Below are 20035 nucleotides of genomic sequence, written 5' to 3' on the forward strand. Positions count from 1 at the left end.
GTTAAGAATGTGAAATTCAAGTGCAGTTTGACATTAGCTTCAGTATAAAAGCTGAACAGATTTTTGTATAGCTGATGAGATACTTGGCAGAGAAAATACTTTTGAAAAAGACTTTGTGGCTTTTTCAGGGGATACGATGTACAGTTAGATTTAAAGCTTTTGATGTTGAATGATTTTAAATATTTAATGGTTTCTTTAATTTTTTATGGTAGCAAAAAAACTTCATGGGAACTTGTATTACCAGTAAAAAAATTTAAATTTGTAATAAGATACTTGCAAAATGAAAATAAAGTTGCCTAGGTACAGTGATACAAACATACAATCCCAGTGCTTAGGAAGTAGAAGTAGGAGAATCAGAAATTCAGGGTTGATCTTGGCCACAGAGATAATTGAAGGCCATTCTGATATACAGGAGGCTCAACTTAAACAAATAAAATATATAAACTTCAAGGAATGTTAGTACCCTCTGAAGAATCAAAGTGTTATAGTTGAGATCTCTTGTTTGGCTTGACTGCTTATTTTATTCCTGGGACGGATTCTTGCTGTGTAGCCCAGGCTGGTCTCACTCTCCTTACTCTCATGAGTGTTGGGATTGCAGGAAGGGTGCACTATTACATCTCATTTGTAGTTTAGCTTTTGAATGTCACTGAAGACCTGTATGCTAAAGACTTGGTCACCTTTAGAAGAAGGTGGGGCCTTCAGACCTAGAAGAAGGAGGTTCAGTCATTGTAGATTTGCATTTGAGGGGAAGCTAGCCCTGTCCCTTTGCTCCTACTAAGTGAACAGACCTCCTTAGCTATGTCATGACCAGGTGGCCCAGAAGCCACAGAACCAAGTAGCTGTAAACTGGAGCCTCTGAAATCAGCAGCCAAAATGAACCTTTCCTCCTTTAAGCTGACGATCTGTTTTGTCTCAGTCACAGAAAGATGATTCAGTTACTATACCGAGCTCTTATATTTAATTTTTTGAGTCAGGGTCTTATGTAGCCCAGGCTGGCCTCAAGCCCACTCACGATGTCACTGGAGATCGCACTGAACTCTTTGTCCCGGCCCCACCTCCTAAATTCTGAAACTATAGGCACAAACCACCATGTCCGACTCAAAAATAAACTACAGGGAAGTTTTAATTAAAGAAAACAATTGAGAACAGAGCCTGGTGGCATTGGCCTAGAATCCCAGCTGTTTACGAGGCTGAAGGGGGGAGGGTTGCAAGTTCAAGGCCTACGTCATCAAGTTTTCATCCCCCTCCCTCCCTGTCAGGTTTTATACAGTAATTCCAAAGAGCTCCCGGGTACCAGGATTAGAAAACAAAAAAGGACACAACTCAAGAGAACTCTGAACACATGATACATTTTGTAACTCATTACTCTGTCCTCCTTAGGGTTCCCAGATATGCTACCTTTAGCTAAGGATAAGAAGGGCACAGTGAGGCCATTGTGCACCCTGCACAGATACCCTCACAGCACCAGAAGGGAAGCTATAAGAGGGGAGAGAGGGGGTGGCAAAGGAGGAGAGTAAAAGGACAGAGGGAAGGAGAGAGAAGGAGAGGGGAAAGGAAGAGGAGGAAGAGAAGGAGGAGGTACAATAGGAAGGGGGTTGTTAAACATTTGTGGCCAGTCATTTTGGAGTAGATGAGCCTGGGCATTGACCATCGTGGAGTGCTATCTTTTCTCATCTCTGAGATCAGTGTTAAAGGCAATGATGGCAAAATCACACAGGGCTCAAACCTTACTGATAAGGGCAGCTGAAGTCAGATGTTCTTGGCAAGGCCTCTCTGGTTCTCTGTGTACTAGCTTAGTCTATACAGCGAGGTCTATCTTGAGTACATTACTCAAAAGGCATTTGTTATGGGTGCCAAGAGCCTTTGATCCCAGTACTTGGGAGGATGAGGTTGCAGAATCCAAAGTTTCAAAGAAGCCTAGGGTATGCAGTAACTTCCTGATCAGGCTGAGCTACCCCTAAAGACCCTGCTTTAAAGAGGCAGCCTAGATATCCACCAGCGGAAGAACAGATAAGGCAAATGTTGCATATACACAAAATGAAATTATCTATAGACATAAAAAATGAGCTGAGCGTAATGGGACATAGCTTTAATCTCAGCACGCAGGTTACAGAGGCAGGCAGATCTCTTTGAGTTCGAGGAGAGCCTAGTCTGGTCAACTCAGTGAGGTCCAAGACAGCCAGGGATATATAATTGAAGGTGGCTCTAGGCCATGGATTAGATATGTCTGCCTCTAGCATTGTATCAATTACCTTTTGTTTCTGTGGCAACATATTTGACAAGACCCAAATTAAGGAGGAAAGCTTTATTTTGACTGACAGTTTCCAAGAATTCAGTTCAGCACAGTTGGGAAAGTGTGGCAGCAGGTACAGGATGCATCTAAGCAGGAAGCAGAGAGTGATGGCTGCTAGCTCAGTGTCTATGTTCAGCCTATGACTCCGGCCCATGGAATGCCACAGTTACGATGGGTCTTCCCACCTCAACTAATCAGGAGAGAAATTCCTCCCAGATACACCCCGAGGCTTGTCTCCGTGATGATTCTACATCCTGTCAAGTTGACAATCAGTTATTGACCATCAGAATCTGCAGCAGGCTTGCTATTTACTCTTTTTTTCACAACCCTGAGAGCCAGGAAATGAACTGTAGATTCTGCCATTGTGCGATGTTTTCAGAGTGCTTATTGCTTGAGTAGCCTTGTGTTAGTAATGCTTTTCTTTTTTTTTTTAAAGATTTATTTTATTTATATGAGTACACTGTATATAAGTACAGCTATAGCATCAGATCCTTTTACAGATGTTTGTGAGCCACCATGTGGTTGCTGGGAATTGAACTCAGGACCTTTGGAAGAGCAGTCAGTGCTCTTAACCACTGAGCCATCTCTCCAACCCAATATTTTTCATTTTTACAGTCTGACCTTCTGTTATTTGTAAATACTGAAGTGCTGCTGACTGAGGGACTTAGATACTAGGTACTGAGAAGTCACTGGGAAATTGCACTTGAACTATGCTTGTAGATCTATGGGTCTAGTTGGGAACTTCATAGTCTCTTTGATAGAAGCTTAAGTGCCAACTAAATATCTAATTGTATCTTTATAGTATCATTGAAACAGTAATAATATGTTTTCAGATTCATTATTACTTAACCCTTGAACTTTTGTGATGTTTTCTTTCCTCTTTCATAAGGATAATTTCCCAAATGGCAGTAGTTGGTAGGTCAAGGTTCAAAATGACACAGAGATAAAATAATTTCAAAGGCCCTCAACCTGTTTTGAAAATAGCTATTTTGGTCTTTCAACTAAATGATTCTTTTCCTCTTGCTGAAAGACGGCTGAAGCAGATGGCTTATCTTACACAGAAATTTATTCATAAAATACAAATATAGAAGCTGGAGAGATGATTCAATGGTCAAGACCATGTATTGCTGTATTGGAGAACCTCAGTCCCCTTCCCCACATCAGACAGCTCATAACTAACTGCCTGTCACTCCAGTTCCAGAGCACCTGATGCTGTCTTCTGACCTCAGGTAGAAGGTATATAGAAGAACATACACTCAAGTGTACAAACCCATACTTACATACACATAATAAATTAAAAACAGTTAAAAAATAAAACTTTAAGGTCTGGGGAGATGGCTCAGTGGCTAAGAGCACTGACTATTCTTCCAGAGGTCCTGAGTTCAATTCCCAGAAACTACATGGTGGCTCACAACCATCTATAATGGGATCCGATGCCCTCTTCTGGTGTGTCTGAAGACAGCTACAGTGTACTCATGACATATAATAAAATCTTAAAAAAAAAAAAAAAGAAAGAAAGAAAGAAAAAGAAAACTGTAAGTTATATAAATACAAAATTGTGATGTAAGTCAGTTTACGTAGCCTTTATATAATCGATGGTAAAAGAACAGAGAATCAGGGCTAGAGAGGTGGTTTGACTTTTAAGAGCACTGGGTGCCTAAATTTGATTCCCAGCACCCACATGGTATCTTGTCTTACAACTACATAACTCTCACGATGTGGCCCAGACTGTCCTGGAACTCACAATCCTCCTGCTTCAACCTTCTAAACTTGGCATTATAGGCACACACCACCATGCTTAATGAGTCGTGCTGTGTTTTGCTGATTAAGATTTGTTGTTTTCCCTTTTCTGTTTGGAGATGGGATGTTCCGGGGCAGACTCAAGTCATTCTCCTACTTCAGAGCTTGGCCATGCACTGTACCCAACTTAAGATTCTGCTTTGAAGGCTGTTTCAGTCAGTTTTAATTTCTCGTGCTCAGAAAGTGATGAAAGAGAATGGTCAGACACAGACACAGGCTAAGCAAAGTTACTGAGATCTCAGAACTTTGCTCCAGGAAGCTCCATGGGAAAAACAACCTTCATCATGGAAAAACTACACCAAAGCATGTGAGAGGTAGACACATAAATTGTTTACCAAACAAATGAGATAACGGCAAAAGGCAAAGGCTCCAAGTTTTGCTTCACTGATAACAGGTAGTAAAGCCATGTTTGGGTGTAATTGTTGAGTCAGGTGTGGGTGGTGAATGAGAGATACTTCGGGGAGGGACTCACCCATTCCTGACTATGGGAGCACTTCAACCTGGGTCACTGAACTGGGATCTGGATGGAAGTATGCAAAATATAGACCTGGTCCTTGCTCTTCAGACAGCTACTATTCTGTGGGAAAAGAAGGAAAAGCAAAAGGATTTAAAGAGATAAGTATAAATCGAGTTCTCCTGGGAGGAATAGCCAACTTCTATTTAACAAGTCAGGGAAGGTTCCTGGAGGGAGAACTCTCTAAAGCTGAGAGAGGACCAGAAAGTAGAAAAGCTTACAAGGACCAGAAAGTAGAAAAGAATGTTCCTAAGGAATGAAGCTGTGGTGAAGAAAAACTCAGGGTGAGAAAGAACAAGCATGGGGTATTTAAAAGAAACAGATAATCATATGTAGGTGAAGTGCTGGAGATCGACGGTCTTTACGTGTTGTGGTGATTTGAATATGCTTGGCCCAGGGAAGAACATTGTTAGGTGTGGGTTACTGTTGGGGTGGACTTTTAAGCCCTCCTCCTAGCTGCGTGGAAGTTACTCTTTTTCTGGCAGCCTTTAGATCAAGATGTAGAACTCTCAGCTCCTTCTCCAGCACCATGACTGCCTGCAAACTACCATGACTGAACCTCTGACACTGTAAGCCTGCCCCAATTAAATGTTGTCTCATAGAAGAGTTGCCTTGGTCATGGTGTCTCTTCACAGCAATGAAAACCCTAAGACACCTGTGTATTCATTTTCACAGTATGTAGTCTTTGAATGGCCAGACCTCAAGCAATATTTGCTTTTTGTTGTTGTTGTTGTTGTTGTTGTTGTTTTGAGATAGACTGTCTCACTATCTCTACATCTGGCTGGCCTGAAACAGATAATTAGACTAGAATGATCTTGAATTCACAGAACAGCCTGCTTCAGGTACGTTAGCAATGGAAAGACATTTATCACCACAACTGGCTCAAGCACTATGTTTAAATTTTTATTTTTATTTATTTATTTATTTGTTTGAATTTTTGGATTTGGTTTTTTTTTTTTTTTTTCGAGACAGGGTTTCTCTGTATCGCCCTGGCTGTCCTGGAACTCACTCTGTAGACTAGGCTGGCCTTGAACTCAGAAATCTGTCTCTGCCTCCCAGAGTGCTGGGATTACAGGCGTGTGCCACTACTGCCTAGCTAAATATTTTTAAAATTACATTTTAAACTTTATGTGTATGAGTGTTTTGTACCGTGTATACCTAGTGCCTTTGGTGGTTAGAAAAGGACACTGGATTTTCTGAAATTAGATTTAGAAAAGGTTGTTAGCTGTCATGTAAATGCTGTGAACTCAACCCAGGACCTCTGGAAGCATGCTCTTAACTGTTAAACCATCTGTCCAACCCCTCAAGAACTATTTTTTAAAACATTCCTCTAACTTGCTGGACTCCTAATGTGTGGGATCTCATCCAAAGGTAAGTATCTAGAAGGGCCCATGACTATACAGGACCCCTTCAAGACTATGGTGGGAGGAAAACAGTCCTCAGTCTGTTTAAATAGAATTGTTTTAGACCAGCTTTTTTTTTTTTTTCACAGTAGTAGGCCCAGTGGACAGCACCAAACAGGGATGGAATCTTTTGTGCTAAGTGCCACTTAAGTGAACGTGGAAACAAGCTTGTTTTCTCCATAGTTCTGGTCAATATAATCTCCTTTGTTTAAACCTATAAAGACAATAATCTAGAACTTGGGCTTTTCATTCCGTTTCCATTTCTTTCAGTCATGTCTCCCCATAAGCAGGCCCATGCTGCTCTAGAACTCTCCTCTACCTTTAGGCTGAGTTTGTTCTGACTGTGTCCTTTCTTGAGAGGGGCGGATATTTGGGACCTCACCTATCCAGACACCAATTCACATGCTACGCCATATCCCCAGCCCCTCGAATTTTGTCTTTCAACAGTCGGTTCCTCTTTTGTCCTTTTGTGTAGTCCTGAATTTTTAGCCCAAATAGTATCCATATAACAATATTAAAATATTTTTAATGCTGTTTGAGAGAATTTTGTTAGCCTAAAGCTCTTGATCGTCCTGCCTCACTCAAAGTCCTCCCCAGGCCTTGGGTTCAGAGTGTACTGCCAAGGCCAGTTTTCGTCTTATGTCCTTCTTAAGAGATTTGGCATGTTAACAGTTTCCCAGGGTTTTCTGGAGTCCGACAAGAGCACTTACAGCAACTAAATATACCAAATGGCCTTCGTGCGGGCAGAGGCACAGGCAAATGCCCTCAGTTAAGATGGCCGCAGCCGACTTGCTTTGCCCTTTTCTGACCTCCGCAAAGACCTACAACTTCCTTTTAAACTTCGCTTTTTCCATAACAAAGATGGAGCCGACGCTTCCGGTTCCGGGCTCGTGCGGACAGCGGGTGAGTGACTCGGGGTTCTGAGGAACCTCTGCGATTTTTCTTCCTTCCAGGAGGGCAGTGGGAAGGGAGCCGGGCAGCGTGGAGGGAGGGGAGGAGCGGAAAGTTTATTCCACGGGTTTCCCTGGCACCTGCCCCGCCCCTCCGCTCCAAGCTCCGCCCACTGCGCTCTCTACGGGGCTCTGGAATTAGTAGAGATCCAGTTAATTATCTATTTTAATATTTTAAGTTATTTATTTATTTATTTATTTATTGAGATAGGGTCTCTTTAAATAGCCATGTTTGTCTTGGAATTCACTATTTCGATCAAACTGGCCTCGAATTTACAGATATATCCCCCTGCCTCTGCTGGGATTAGCGTGGTATACCAGGGGTCTATTATAATTTTAAACATCAGTATTAGTAACTTGGCGTTTCCATAAAACCAAAAGTGTAAACTACAGTCTGTTTTGTAGCGGAATTGTGCACTTGTAATAACCTTGGACTGTTCTCATCATGTCAAATAAAAAGTGTTCTGAGGAGCATAGTCCTGGATCCGAGAGCTTCGCTCCGCCCACCACTTGCCCCTGCCCAAGCCCTGGGCTATGAGAGTGCTGTCTGTCTCTATGGTTGTCTAATTTGCATTGTATATAAACGGAATCAAAAAAGTATGTGACTGGCTTCTTGGGCTAGGGATTTGCAAAGCTTGTGTTGGGGATTTGATACAATCGCATTCCATTAATGACTAACAGTGCTTAACTGTATATTCTTATTTTTATGTTGATAAAGACCTTCCTAACTTTTCTGAAGTACTCCACCAACTGCCCGACAGATGGGATTTTACTTTGGGGCTTGCTTTTCTTTCACTTATATGTCTTTGTGTCAGGATTATTGTCTTCATCCCTATAGAGATTTTGTTTGCTTGTTTGGCTTTTGAGACAGTGTCTCTACACAGTCCAGGCAGGCCCCAAACTCAAGGTCCTCCTGCTTGTGTGTTCCTAAACGCTGGATCTTAAGAATGTGCTATCTATCACATCTGGCTTGCACTATTTGTTTTGTTTTGTAGATCAGTTTGGACACTAGTAACATATTTTATTTCGTTTTATTTTAGGACAGAGTCTCACTATGTAGCCTTGGCTGGCCAGGAGCTCACTGTGTAGTTCACTGGGCTCCAAATCTACAGAGATAGGCTCGCATCTGCTAGAACTAAACGAATGTGCCACCACCCCTGTGAATAGCATCATCTTAAGATACTGGCTTCTGACCCATGAACACGGAATGCCTTCCATTTCTTTAGTGCATATTTAACATCTTGTGCGTGTTTAATGCAGCCCTGTTTTTTTTTTCTGTGCCTTTATGAAGGAAATGGATTCTTACTTTTTCTTTTGCGGTCGTATCACTTGTCTAAAGATACAAGTGACCTGTGTATGCGATGGTCTTATGTCTTGCAAACATGTGTAAGTTGTTTAGTTTTAAATGCATTTTGTGGCTTCCATGAGGTTTTCTATACAAGATCATATCTGATTTTTGTTTGATTTTTGCCCTGAGGATTGAACCCAGAGCCTGGTACATGCTAGGCAAGCACTTTACCACCAAGCTACATCCCCTGCCCCTGCGTCCTGCTAAGGGGGATAATTTTACAGCTCTCTTTCCAATCTGAATACCTTTTGTTTCCTTTTCTTGTCTAACTGTGCTATCTAACACTTCTAGCACAACACTGACTGGCCATGGAAAGTGGAGACATTCCCATTTTGCTCCCGAGTTCAAGATGAAAGCATTTAGCTGGCCTCACTGAGCATCTGTACAATGGGTTTTCAAAACCACTCTTTATGTGGTTGAAGAAGACTTTTCCTAGCTTGTTGAGTAATCAAGAAACGATATTTGTCAAGACTCTGCATGTGTCTGTGGTGGGTTTACCCTTTACTCTATCAGGAATGTGCTGGGATACACAGATGGCATGGCAGGGGTTAGAATGACTGAGTGCTGAGGATGTGTCCAGTAGAATTAGTAGAGCACTCGTCTGTCATCAACGAAGCCCTGAATTTGCTCCCCAGTGCTATATAAACCAGGCACACACTCATAACCCCAACTCAGTGGGAGCTGAAAATAGGAGGGTCAGAAGTTCAGTTTCTCACCCAGCTACACAGCAAGTTCAAGGTCAGCCTGAGCTACATGGGACTCTGTCTAAAGCAAACCAAACCAACAAGAATGAATAACATGTTTTTAAAATAAAACAGATTTGAATTTGGGGGGAGACTTAGTTCCATCTAGTCCTGACATAGAGTCAGTCTTTTTGGTGTGTTTGGGGGGAGGGGCTGTGGGAAGGTGCACAAGCCCGCTGAGTGTAACCAAGCTATACCTCCAGCCTCTGGGGCCGTCTCCTTCGTGCACACTGCTATATGTTCTGTATGTGTGTCTGCGATAGATACAGGACTGTGTGTTTCTTGTGAGGTGACTGGATATTTTTTGGCTGCCCTTTCCCCTTGTCCTTCTTACTTTTGCTTTCAGAAGAGAAACTATGTGAGTTCATTATGCAGGCCTAGCAGTGTAGTTTCGTGGAGAGGAAGACCCTTAGTTGGTCTGCCTGAGGACAAAGGTTCAATCCCCCAGTTCCCTCTGTCTCATTGTTTTCTCCTGTGCACATTTGCTGACTCTCAGACACTGTGTTTAGGAGGACATTGCTGCTGCTTATTTTATGGTGCAAAGGATTCTCCTTTTCAGCACGACTTTTTGTTTCCTTTTGGCACAGTGCCCAGCTTGGAATTTTGGGCATTTAAGTGATTCAAAATGCAAACCGAGAATATCACATCGGGAATTCTTTTCATTAATGACACTCAGTTTGATGTTCTTCCAAGGCTCCTTTGAAGGCAAGCAGAAGGCTCATCTCTGACCTCTTCACTCGCTTCCACAGGCCTCCTGTGCAGGGTTACATAATGGAAGCAGAGGCCAGAGGTGCCACGCAGAGGCCCCTGCAGAAGCTTCGAGCTTGCTTAGCTGTTAGAGACGGAGTGTTCTGGTTTGTCTGGAAACCTTATCTTCCCACTCCTTTTAGAAGTGCTCAGCTGATCTCTTGGCTGATCCTCTGCCTGAGCAAGTGTCTGCAGCGTGTGACTGGGTGTCCTCCCACAAGGTGACCTGGCCAGGGTCAGTGTTGATTTGTCTTCTTCACTTGCTGTCTTTGCCTGATCAAGGCTATACAGCACTGAGGCTGCCCAGACACTGGAGATCGAGGGGCTTCAAGCTGAGCTCATTCATTGGGAGCAGCTTTTAAAGTGTAATGATGGGATTCTCTGCTCCACGCTCAGGGATATTGCAGGTGAAGCACTTGGTGTAGGGGTCAAATCTATTCTACTGTTGACAAATGGGAACTAGCCTTATTACACTGCTCATATTATTCTGAAATTGCCTCATTCGTTAAACATATGTCTTTGAGATCTTTCAAGTCCTTTTATTCTTTTCCATGTGTTCTATCATTTTTAACAGCTGTATAGTATTCCTTGACTTGAAATAATGCTTTCTTCCAAATCCATTCCTCATCTTCTCTGAGTCCATTGATGACACAGCCATGGCATCCAAACTGTCTCTTCTAGCTGGCTTCCTCCTTAACTCCTCTCTCTATCCATCTACTTATTAAGTTCTGATCTCCTTTTCGTCCTTATCTGTGTTCCCAATCTCCCCCTTACTCTTGATTCACAGGACCTTGGCCTATGACATAGAGGCATTCTCTGTTACCTAGACTGCTGCAGGGAGTGAGGGTCTGTCGCTCATGGGACTGCCTGCGGCCAGTATTGAGCAGGCTCCAGTCCTGTCAGCCTACCTGCTTTCCAGCTACCAAGTGTGTAAGCGCAACTGTGCATCTACACCTCTGGATGGTACAAGGTGGCTTGTGGCATTGGGTACTGGCTATCAGAAAACTGATTGCTGTCAGCAACTCAGGAGACCCGTGGGCAGCAGTGGGTGTACTGCAAGGGACTTCTCCAGTAAAATCCAGTACCCCACAGATTCAAGACCCAGGAAGGGAAACGCCAGGGTTTTCTTGTTTGTTGGTTGGCTGGTTTTGTTTTTGTAATTTTTTTTAATTTTTATTTTTATTGCACATGCATGTTTGAGTTTGTTTTCATGAGTGCTTCATGTGTGTCTGTGTACCATGTCCATGCAGTGACCTTAGAGTGCAGAAGAAGGTGTTGGATCCCCTGGAACTGGGGTTACAAATGGTTTCAGTTGTAAGCCGCCATGTGGGTGCTGGGAATTGAACCCAGGTCCTCTGGAAATATGGCCAGTGATCTTGCTACTGAGCCATCTCTCCAGTCCTAATTCCTAGTTTTAAACACGAACTTTTCCAGTGCTTCATCGAGCAAGCCACCTTGGAGGACTTCAGAGCTCACCTGGAGACTTTCTGTATGCAAGATGCTGACAGAAGCCAGGCCGGCCCTTCCTGTCCTTTCCAGAGATGACAACAGAGTAGGAGGCTCCAAGGCCATCTAACTAAGACCAACAGCTTGTTAGTCAGTGTTCAAATTATCCTTTGTTGTTGGTAGTTTGTCTCTCTGTCTGATTTTTCAGATAGGGTCTCAGATTATAGTAGAGGCTGACTCAAACTGGCAGCAGTCCTCTGTCTCCTGAATGCTGGGATTACAGACATGAGCAGCTATACCTAGCAGAAGTGATCTTTGTTGTTCATTTTAAATTCCCAGTGCTCTGTGATGATTGTGGGTCTAACGTGGTTCTTCCTCTTCTTCCTCTCAGTCCTTGGTTTTATTTTATTTTATTTTATTTTATTTTATTTTATTTTATTTTATTTTATTTTATTATTCTGAGGCAGGGGCTCCTCTAAGGGTCCAGACTGGCTGTCCTGCTTCAGAATCCTAAGTAGTTTTGGTTATATATCTGTACCACAAGGCCTGTGGCTGTTAGTATTTTCCTTATTTTTTTGCATTAGCATACAAAGTAACATATTTCACCCCTGCCTCTTCATACAAGAACCTTGTTCCTGTCGCTCCCTCCTCTCCCACTAACCTGGCTCTCCACTCTCCCCGTCCATGCTTTCCTTTAGCCCTAGCTATGCCTTCCCAGCAGCAGCCCTGGGGTGGGGTAATGGCTTCCTAGAGCCCACCTGCCCTTCTGGTCTAACTTGTCTAAATTCAGAGTCAACACAGTGGGATTCTGCTTGGATCTCCCCAGACTCTGAGCTCCACGAAGGACCTATGGTGAATATTCACCTCTCTGTCCCAGGCCACCGAGGGCACGAATGTCACCTGCCTGTCACTGCCAGATGGATAACCAGATAACCTGGGGTGTGTCCTTGCTCCCAGCTTGCCTCGGTATCTCCGGCATGTATAGTATGTCATTTTATAAAATCTTGGTCCAGCTTTCATTATCTCAAACTTGTTCACCTCTGCTGTAGCCTAGACATTTTCCTTTCAGGTGGTGTAGTTCAGACCCACCGTCCTAGCCCTTGGGAGGCTGAGGCCCGAGGACTGTTTGCAGGCCTGCATAGCGAGTGCTAAGAAAGGCTGGGCTGCAGTGTGAGATTCCGTCTCAAGGGGGAAAAAAAGGAAGAAACAATAACAAAAAAACTCCCAGGTAGTCTGCTCCCAACCCCCCTAAAACCAAACCCCAGACATTCCCATTAGCATTGATTCTAGTTCTACACCATGCCTCATAGGAGAAGAGTGCCCTTCCTGTACTTCCTGGTTTTCTAACAACAGCCCCTTTTTCCAGTGAAATTATATTTCTTTTTGGGTTTTTTTTTTTTTTTTTTTTTTTTTTTTGGATTTGGTTTTTTGAGACAGGGTTTCTCTGTATAGCCTTGGCTGTCCTGGAACTCACTCTGTAGACCAGGCTGGCCTTAAAACTCAGAAATCCTCCTGCCTCTGCCTCCCAAGTGCTGGGATTAAAGGTGTGCACCCACCACCGCTCAGCTTGAAATTAATATTTCTAATATATGTTACTGTGGTTGTTATTGTTTGTTTGTTTGTCTTGAGATAGTCTTGCTCTGTAGCCCAGGCTGGCCTCAAACTTGGAATCCTCCTCAGTCAGTCAGCCTGTTGAGTACTGAGATTACAGGTGTTTGTCATTATGCCTGGCTCCTAGATGAAATTAGGATTGATTTTTCTCAAGTGGGAGTATATCTGTGTCACAGTGAAGGGAACTTGGTACCCAAACACTGGCTCAAAGGAGAAGAGAAGAGAAACTATGACTTAGGGGAAGAGAATAACTGTTCTCTTGGCCTCCTGGTGCTGTGCGTTGGGTAGCTCCTACTGCACAGACCCGGTGACGTGGAGCTGTTTTTCCTCCCCTCATAGGCCTATGGAATCCCATGCAGCCACACCCAGCAGCCTGTCCGGAGAGAGCTGTACCTTGGATCTCCCAGTGTGTGACCCTGGAGGTTATGAAGCATCCCAGAGAGCCAGCCAGGGAGGCGCCAGCAGCTCTCTGAGTTCTCTGGAAGCCCATCCTCTCCCTTCTTCCTTGACTTCTGATCCAGGTAACAAACACTGTGTGAATCAGCCGACTTTAAGAAAACAACTAGTAGGGACACAGGCATGTGGTCGTTGTTATTATGTAAGTTACCTTACATAGGAAAGCAGTTCACCCAGCCAAGCTGTGGGGAAGGATTTCAAAGCCTCCCTGAGTATCAGGATGGTGCTCCAGAACTGGGGATGAGGGGGTGAACGCCCAGGTCTTTCTCTCACGGAGCTCAGAGTTTGGGGTGATCCAAACACAGTGTGTCTAGACAAAGGGGAGCGGGAAGGGAGGCAGGTTTTGTCGTCCGGTTTTTGATGTCTGTCCATAGGACACTCACCATAGGAGGACACTCAATTTGATAAAAAGAATGGAAGTCTATTTTGTTCTTTTAAGACTTCAGAAAACAGCAGTGTGCCCTACTGTGTGCTGGGGAATGGGGAGGTTAAAGTGCTTCTCTTGGGAAGGAGGCTCTGGACGGATGCAGGGTATGAGTGTGTACACTCCATGGTTTGTGTGTGTGTGTGTGTGTGTAGGTAAGGACAACTTGTAGGAATCAGTAGCTCTCGCCTTCCACTGTGTGAGTCTCAGGGATTCAGTTCAGCTCATCAGGTTTGAGCCACCTTCCCAGTCCTGTGCTCTGGATTTACAGAAGAACCTTTCTGTAAAATTTCCTGACGGATTGCAGTTGATAGCTTAAGGCTAATGATAATTAGCAAGCAGAACGCCAGTCTCTTTCCCATTAATTATCCAGTCTATAATTCACAAACCTGGATTCAAATGTAAATGTGCCCCTTGCTAGCCTAGAGCTTGCTTTGTAGACCCAGGCTGGCCCAGACGAACCTTGAACTCAGAGCCCCATCTACTTGCCTCTTCCATCAGAGTACTGGGATTAGAGGTGTTGTGCCACCACCCCTGGCTCCAAGGAGACTCACTTGGGCTAGCCTTGAGCTTTCTGTGGGATGAGGCTAGGCTTGAACTCCTGGTCCCCTTCACTCTGCCTTCCCAGTGCTGGCAATACAGGCACATGCTCCCACACCTAGCCACCTGTACTGTCCATGCAAGAACTGTTTTTGTTGTTGTTGGTTTGATTTTTGTTTTTTATTTCTATGTTGAGTCCATTTACTCTCCTATCAACGCATGTTTGTAAGAGGTTGGAGCTGTGGATTTTCTCCCCATAGCCTATCAGCAGATTCCTGCCAACAGTTTCCTCTTGTTCTGACGGTTCTGGACCAGCTGTGTGCTCGGATCCAGGCTTGCCTTTACTTTGACTTCCAGGGGTATCCATCCCCACAACTGCTGTTCAAGCCCAGACTCTTAACACCTCCTCTTCCCAAGCCAACTGGATGTTAGATTTTGTGTCTCCTGTTCTGTATTGTTAGGAAGTTCATCTTCTGAGGACTCTTCCAACTGGAAGGTCATTTGGGGTCGCTCTGCAGTGTTCTGTAACTCCAGTATGCACTCAGGAGCCTTGGCAGTGCTCATGTGGCTTGCGCTTGGCTCCAAATATAGTCAGCTATGAAGAGACAGCAGAGTGTGCCGGGGCCTCTGCACGGAGGCCTGACGGTGGCCTCCTTAGTTATTAAGTTAGATAGGAACCAGGAGCTGACTATGAGAGTCCAGTCATGGGCTGAGGGCTCAACTGTACAGCTTGCCTGGCATGCTCAAGGTCCCAAGTTCAATCCCAACACCAGAAAATTAAGAAAGATATAGTAGAATTCAATCACATTAGCCCTTTGTCACCATCTCCATGAAATCCAGGCATGAGTTGGCAAACAGTGGAGTGTTGAGTGATGGAGTGGGGCAGCCTCCAGACAGTGATGTGCAACTGCAGCAGGTAAGCCAGCAGCATGCACCAAAGCCCAGATGCATGAGATGCAGAGTGCAGGAGGCTTATCTGCGGGGGGAGAAGACTGGCTTCAGCGTTTCTGTTCTCTTTTGTTTGTTTGTTCACTTGAGACAAGGTCTCAGTCACAGCACAGGCTAGCCTGTGACTTTAAGGGACTGTCTTGGAATGGGGACTGGCACCTCTCCCCAACTTCAGATTTTACAACCTGTCGAGCCGTCATGACCTTGGTTAATGGTAAAGCTTTCTGCTTTCAAACCTAGATGGTTGGCGCTGGGCATCTCTGAGCAGCCATTGGAAAAGTAAAGCTAATAGCATTTTAAGTTTTAAGCAAAGCCTCCTTATATAAAGATCTCCGAGACGTAGCACCAGAACCATCTATGTGCAAAACCACTGTTTGGACGGGTTTGTATATAGTTCCAGGAAATCTGCACCTTCCATTAACATGAATTAATGTCCTGAGAGCTCACCATCAGCTCTATTGGAGGACTCAAGTGTCGTGCATTTCAGAGGCTACAAGCGGTGTTTCCGCTGGCGGTGTAATCCCAGCTTCCTCCCACCCTTTCTCTGTTGGCACAGTTTACAAAGCCGGTGGCTGATGGGGGTCGCGATGATCCACGCATAGAGCAAGGTCAGGTGCACATCCTGGATCCCGGACCACAGCTCTTGTATGCGCTGAGTCTGCTGCTAAGTCCCAAGCTGGTAGACTGTCTGTGGTGCATCAGGGTCTTCATTTGGGGTGGAGAAGGAAGAACTCATCATCTATGCCATGTACATGAATAAAATCTTCAATTTCCCCAGAGTCCCAGGTGTCCTGAGCCTGCCTACAGTGGAAGATGGACCATTGGGCACAGCGATCCCAAGCTGAGGCTTCTTCAAACCCACCTGACACAGGGGCCCACAGAGCCAAGACGCTGGCCATTTTTACTTCTTCGCCCCTTGATTATTCTTCCCCAGACACACGGCCTCCATCCCATCTACCCACCGGATGAGGTCTGCCCTGGCACAGAGGCCTATGCTCATGTTTAGGAACCAAGCTGATGGGTACTTCCTACCCTTACGGGACATGTCTAACCCCATATCACTCCCCGTGCCCCGGAGGAGGCTACTAGTGTCAAGAGGAATGAGTTTTTAGATCACTTTCTAAGAAATTAAAGAGTTATAAGGATCCAAGGAATAAGTTAGGAAAACCTTGGAAGTTTCTTTCATTTCATGTCTGGTACACAAAGGCAGGAGAGGCTGGGCTCCTGTCTGCCTTATAGCTGTGTGTCTGTCCTGAGGTTACCAGGCCGGCACTTCTCAGGAAGTACTGTTGAAATAAACAACCATCGCCTCACGCGGGCATAGTCAGGAGACTCCTCCCCACGCCTGTCCCCGCAGATAAGGGCAAAGACACACTGCTGCCAAGAGGTCTTCCTGGGGCGACTTCCATCCCCGCGTGTGAGTCTCTCTGAGACTGGGCTTCCTCTTTGGCAGCCCTCACTCAGCTCTTTTGCCTCATTTTCAGGACTCTGTAATCTGGTAGCCATCTTATTTGTTCAAAACAACCAATACAGCAGTGGTGCGAGGCTGTGCAGGTCCATGGCAGCTGGACCCAGCCCCTGGGACCACCCACTGTATAAGCCTGGACTCCTGTTTTAAGCTGAGCCAACTCTTAATGCCTGAGCTGCCTGATTCCCTCCCTCTTTGGATGATTTCCCTCCTTGATCAACTCCGACCCATGGGCTGTTGAGTAGGATCCATCCATCACTGCCAGCTTCAGATTTGGCAATGGCCTTGAACTTCGTGCCTGTTAGCTGCTCACCGCCTGGCTCCAGGACTGAGGAGAAGCACAGATAAGCAGAATCAAAGAGCCTTATTGAGCAATGCATGGTCTCCACGAAAGACCTCAAAGGCAAGGTCACAGGTTCCTTAGGGCATGGTCTTCCGTGGTCTGGGTGGCTTGATAAAGTAGGCCCTGTCACCTACCTTCCCAGGGCCCACAGAACCTTTGTCCTGCAGATACCCACAGAGCATTCTGACCCAGAACAGAGTTCTCTCTGCAGTTGTTTAGGCATGGCAGTATGGGTGGAGGAAATCTTGGCGCTTTCCTCAGACTAGAACTTTTGTCTGAGAACAGTGCTGGGAACTGGAATGTGGATAGCAGACTTGAGAGTTAAGCACAATAACTCTTTGATGATTAAAGGGCCCTGTTGGCGGGTGGCTGTAAACTTTAACAGTGTTTTAATGTCTCTTATGAGTTTTTTTTTTTTTTTGAGTCTGTCAACATCCCAGTCTTCAAAGGTATCCAGATAATGTAATATTTAAGAATAGGTAAATATGCTTTATCCTGTTTATAATTCACATGGGTATCTCTTTGTAATTCTATAAAACTCTGTTCTCATAGTGAAACAATTATAAACTCTTACAGTTGGCACTTCAGACTGGGAGTTGCATAACTGTAAAATTCTAGGTTTGGGGCTGTAGAGATGGCTCAGTGGGTGTAGCACTTGCTAAATAAGCATGGGGACCTGGGCTCTCAGGTACACGGCACCCGTGTGAAAACTGGGCGTGGTGGTCAACGCCTAGAACAGCTGTCCTCACAGGCTTCTGAGTGAGCTGACATCCAGGACTCGTTCATCTGTGTCCTCCTACAGTGCAAGGAAAAGCCTTGACTGGTGTGGTCCAACAGATACCCGCACCTAACTCACAAGGGACAGTAAGGGAGGATGAGTTATGGTCCACCTACTGTGTAGGTGCTGTGCCATAGGCATTTATACACATGTGTGTGTGTGTGTGTCTGCTCTGTCTGTGTGTGTCTGTATGTCTGTGCTATGTCTGTGTGTGTATCTGTGTTGTCTCTGTGTGTGTGTGCGTGGGTGTGTATGTATGTGTGTGTGCTGCTGTTGTTGCCAGACAGCAACCGCAGGGCTCCCAGTGTACCGGGTAAGAGCCGTAGCACTGTGCACCCCCAGCATGTTGTGCCTTTTGATTCTTAGAGCCACCCCCCAAAAAGGAAATACTGTTCTGACCTCTGTGTGACCCCTGAGGAAACAACCGTAGAGAAGCTGGTGTTCAGATTTGGTCTAAAGAGTGCTAGAAAGCCGAGACTCAACTTTGGGTCAGGTTGACTTCAAAGGCAGGACTTTAAAGGCACACAAACATGCGGTCTCTAAGGACTGTAAAGTGCTAAGCCTAAAGCACTTGCAGTTACCTCTTCCCAGTTCCTTTCTGCCAATGGCACCCCAATATCAACACCTCTCAAGGACTAACCATGCCTCCTGGCTCACCTGAGACACAGATACACACTCACAGACTCACAAACACATACAGACAGATATTCACACACAGAGAGACACACATACACAGACACACAGACACACACACAAATACTCAAACACGCACACAGACAGACATACACAGACACACAGACAGAGACACAGACAGACAGACAGACAGACACACACACACACAACACTACCCTTCCTAACCCTACGTTGTGGAAGAAGCCCCTGTCAGCTACCTGCAGAGCAACAGTGGAAAAGACATCAGAGCCACCCTCTTAGGTGGGAACCAGGAAAGAAACAGAGACTTGGATTCTAGCTGTTTGCTGGAATGAATAGAAGACATTTTCTCACCTGCCCCTAGGATGGTCTGTTGGCTTTGTCCTTTGAAGTGGAGCCTGGGTTCCAGCCAAGGCCTTTGTATTTTAGACACATGTCGCCACTGAGCTGTGCAGACGGAGTCCTCCCTGGAGCTTTGGAAAGCTACTGCTGCTGCTGGCGTGCTGGAGTCCAGCTTCCTGGAGTGCAGCCTTTAAGGGTAGATGCTTTTGTATTCACTTTGACTTCCCTGTGCCTGACTGCCTGGTGCCCCACAGCTGCTGTCTGCTAACTTAGGCCTTGACCTGTGAGTAGATTCTCAGGGTAGCACCTGGTGTGTAGTAGGTGGTCAGTTAAGGCTAATAGACTGAATAAATGAAACCTGGTAAGATTTAAAAGAAAGAGGGGCTAGAGAGGTGACTCAGTGGTTAGGAGCACTGGTTGCTTGTCTGAGGCGTTGGGTTTGATTCCCAGCATCCACGTGGCAGCTGGCAGTTGACTCTAACTCCAGGTCCAGGGGATCCCACACCCTCTTCTGTCCTCCGTGGGCACTGTATGTACTTGGTGCATAGTATGTAGGCAAAACAATCATACACATAAAATGATAATTTATTTTATTTTTTAAGATTTAAGGAGGCTGGAGAGATGGTTCAGCAGTTAAGATCACCAACTGCTCTTCCAGAGGTCCTAAGTTCAATTCCCAGTAACCCCATGGTGGCTCACAACCATCTGTGATGGGATCTGATGCCCTCTTCTGGTGTGTCTGAAGACAGCTAGAGCATACTCATATAAATAAAATAAATACATTTTAAAAAATTGTAAAAGGATTTAAGGGTACAAAATGGTCATGAGTGCCTTTCTCATGAATTTGTGATTTTTTTGACATATTCAATCTATGTTTGATCTTACCTGTGAGGGTGAATGATAAAGTGTACACATTTACACAGGCCCTGCAAAGAGGCACTAGTCCACACTTCTCTCTCTGCACCCCCCCCCCTCACTTTTTCCCTTGAAAAGGGAACACTTGAGGTTTGAATGGTGGTATACTCCAGTGAACACAAGGTGTGCCCCTGGGAAGCTGAGGCTGGAGGGGAGGAAGAGGAAGGGGAGGAGGAGGTTTTGAGACTAGCCTGAACTGCTTGGTGAGTTCAAGGCCAGCCTGGGCTTGGGAAAAGCCTCCAAGGTCAGGTCCTTGCAGTTTGGTCTGATCCCAGGAGCCCACACAGTGTAAAGAGAGAGCCAACTCCATACATA

At 45.2% G+C, this 20035-nt stretch overlaps 1 protein-coding gene across 3 annotated transcripts in view; it reads left to right on the forward strand.

Annotated features, from left to right (window-relative positions):
* Nucleotides 1–6846: 6846 nt before the first annotated feature.
* The window catches only part of Shld1 (shieldin complex subunit 1), a 61963-nt gene continuing 48774 nt past the window's right edge, over nt 6847–20035 (forward strand). Inside the window, exons 1-3 of one of the 3 annotated variants that reach the window (XM_052183703.1) lie at nt 6878–6913; nt 8600–8796; nt 13195–13376. In XM_052183703.1, the coding sequence (XP_052039663.1) occupies nt 8786–8796; nt 13195–13376 (193 nt within the window). In that variant the 5' untranslated portion in view covers nt 6878–6913; nt 8600–8785. Of the gene's footprint in view, nt 6914–8599; nt 8797–12070; nt 12229–13194; nt 13377–20035 lie in introns of those variants that run through there. The other 2 variants (XM_052183704.1, XM_052183707.1) reach the window with 2 other exon arrangements.

Source organism: Apodemus sylvaticus, chromosome 5, assembly GCF_947179515.1.
Source record: "Apodemus sylvaticus chromosome 5, mApoSyl1.1, whole genome shotgun sequence".
Lineage (NCBI taxonomy): Eukaryota > Metazoa > Chordata > Mammalia > Rodentia > Muridae > Apodemus > Apodemus sylvaticus.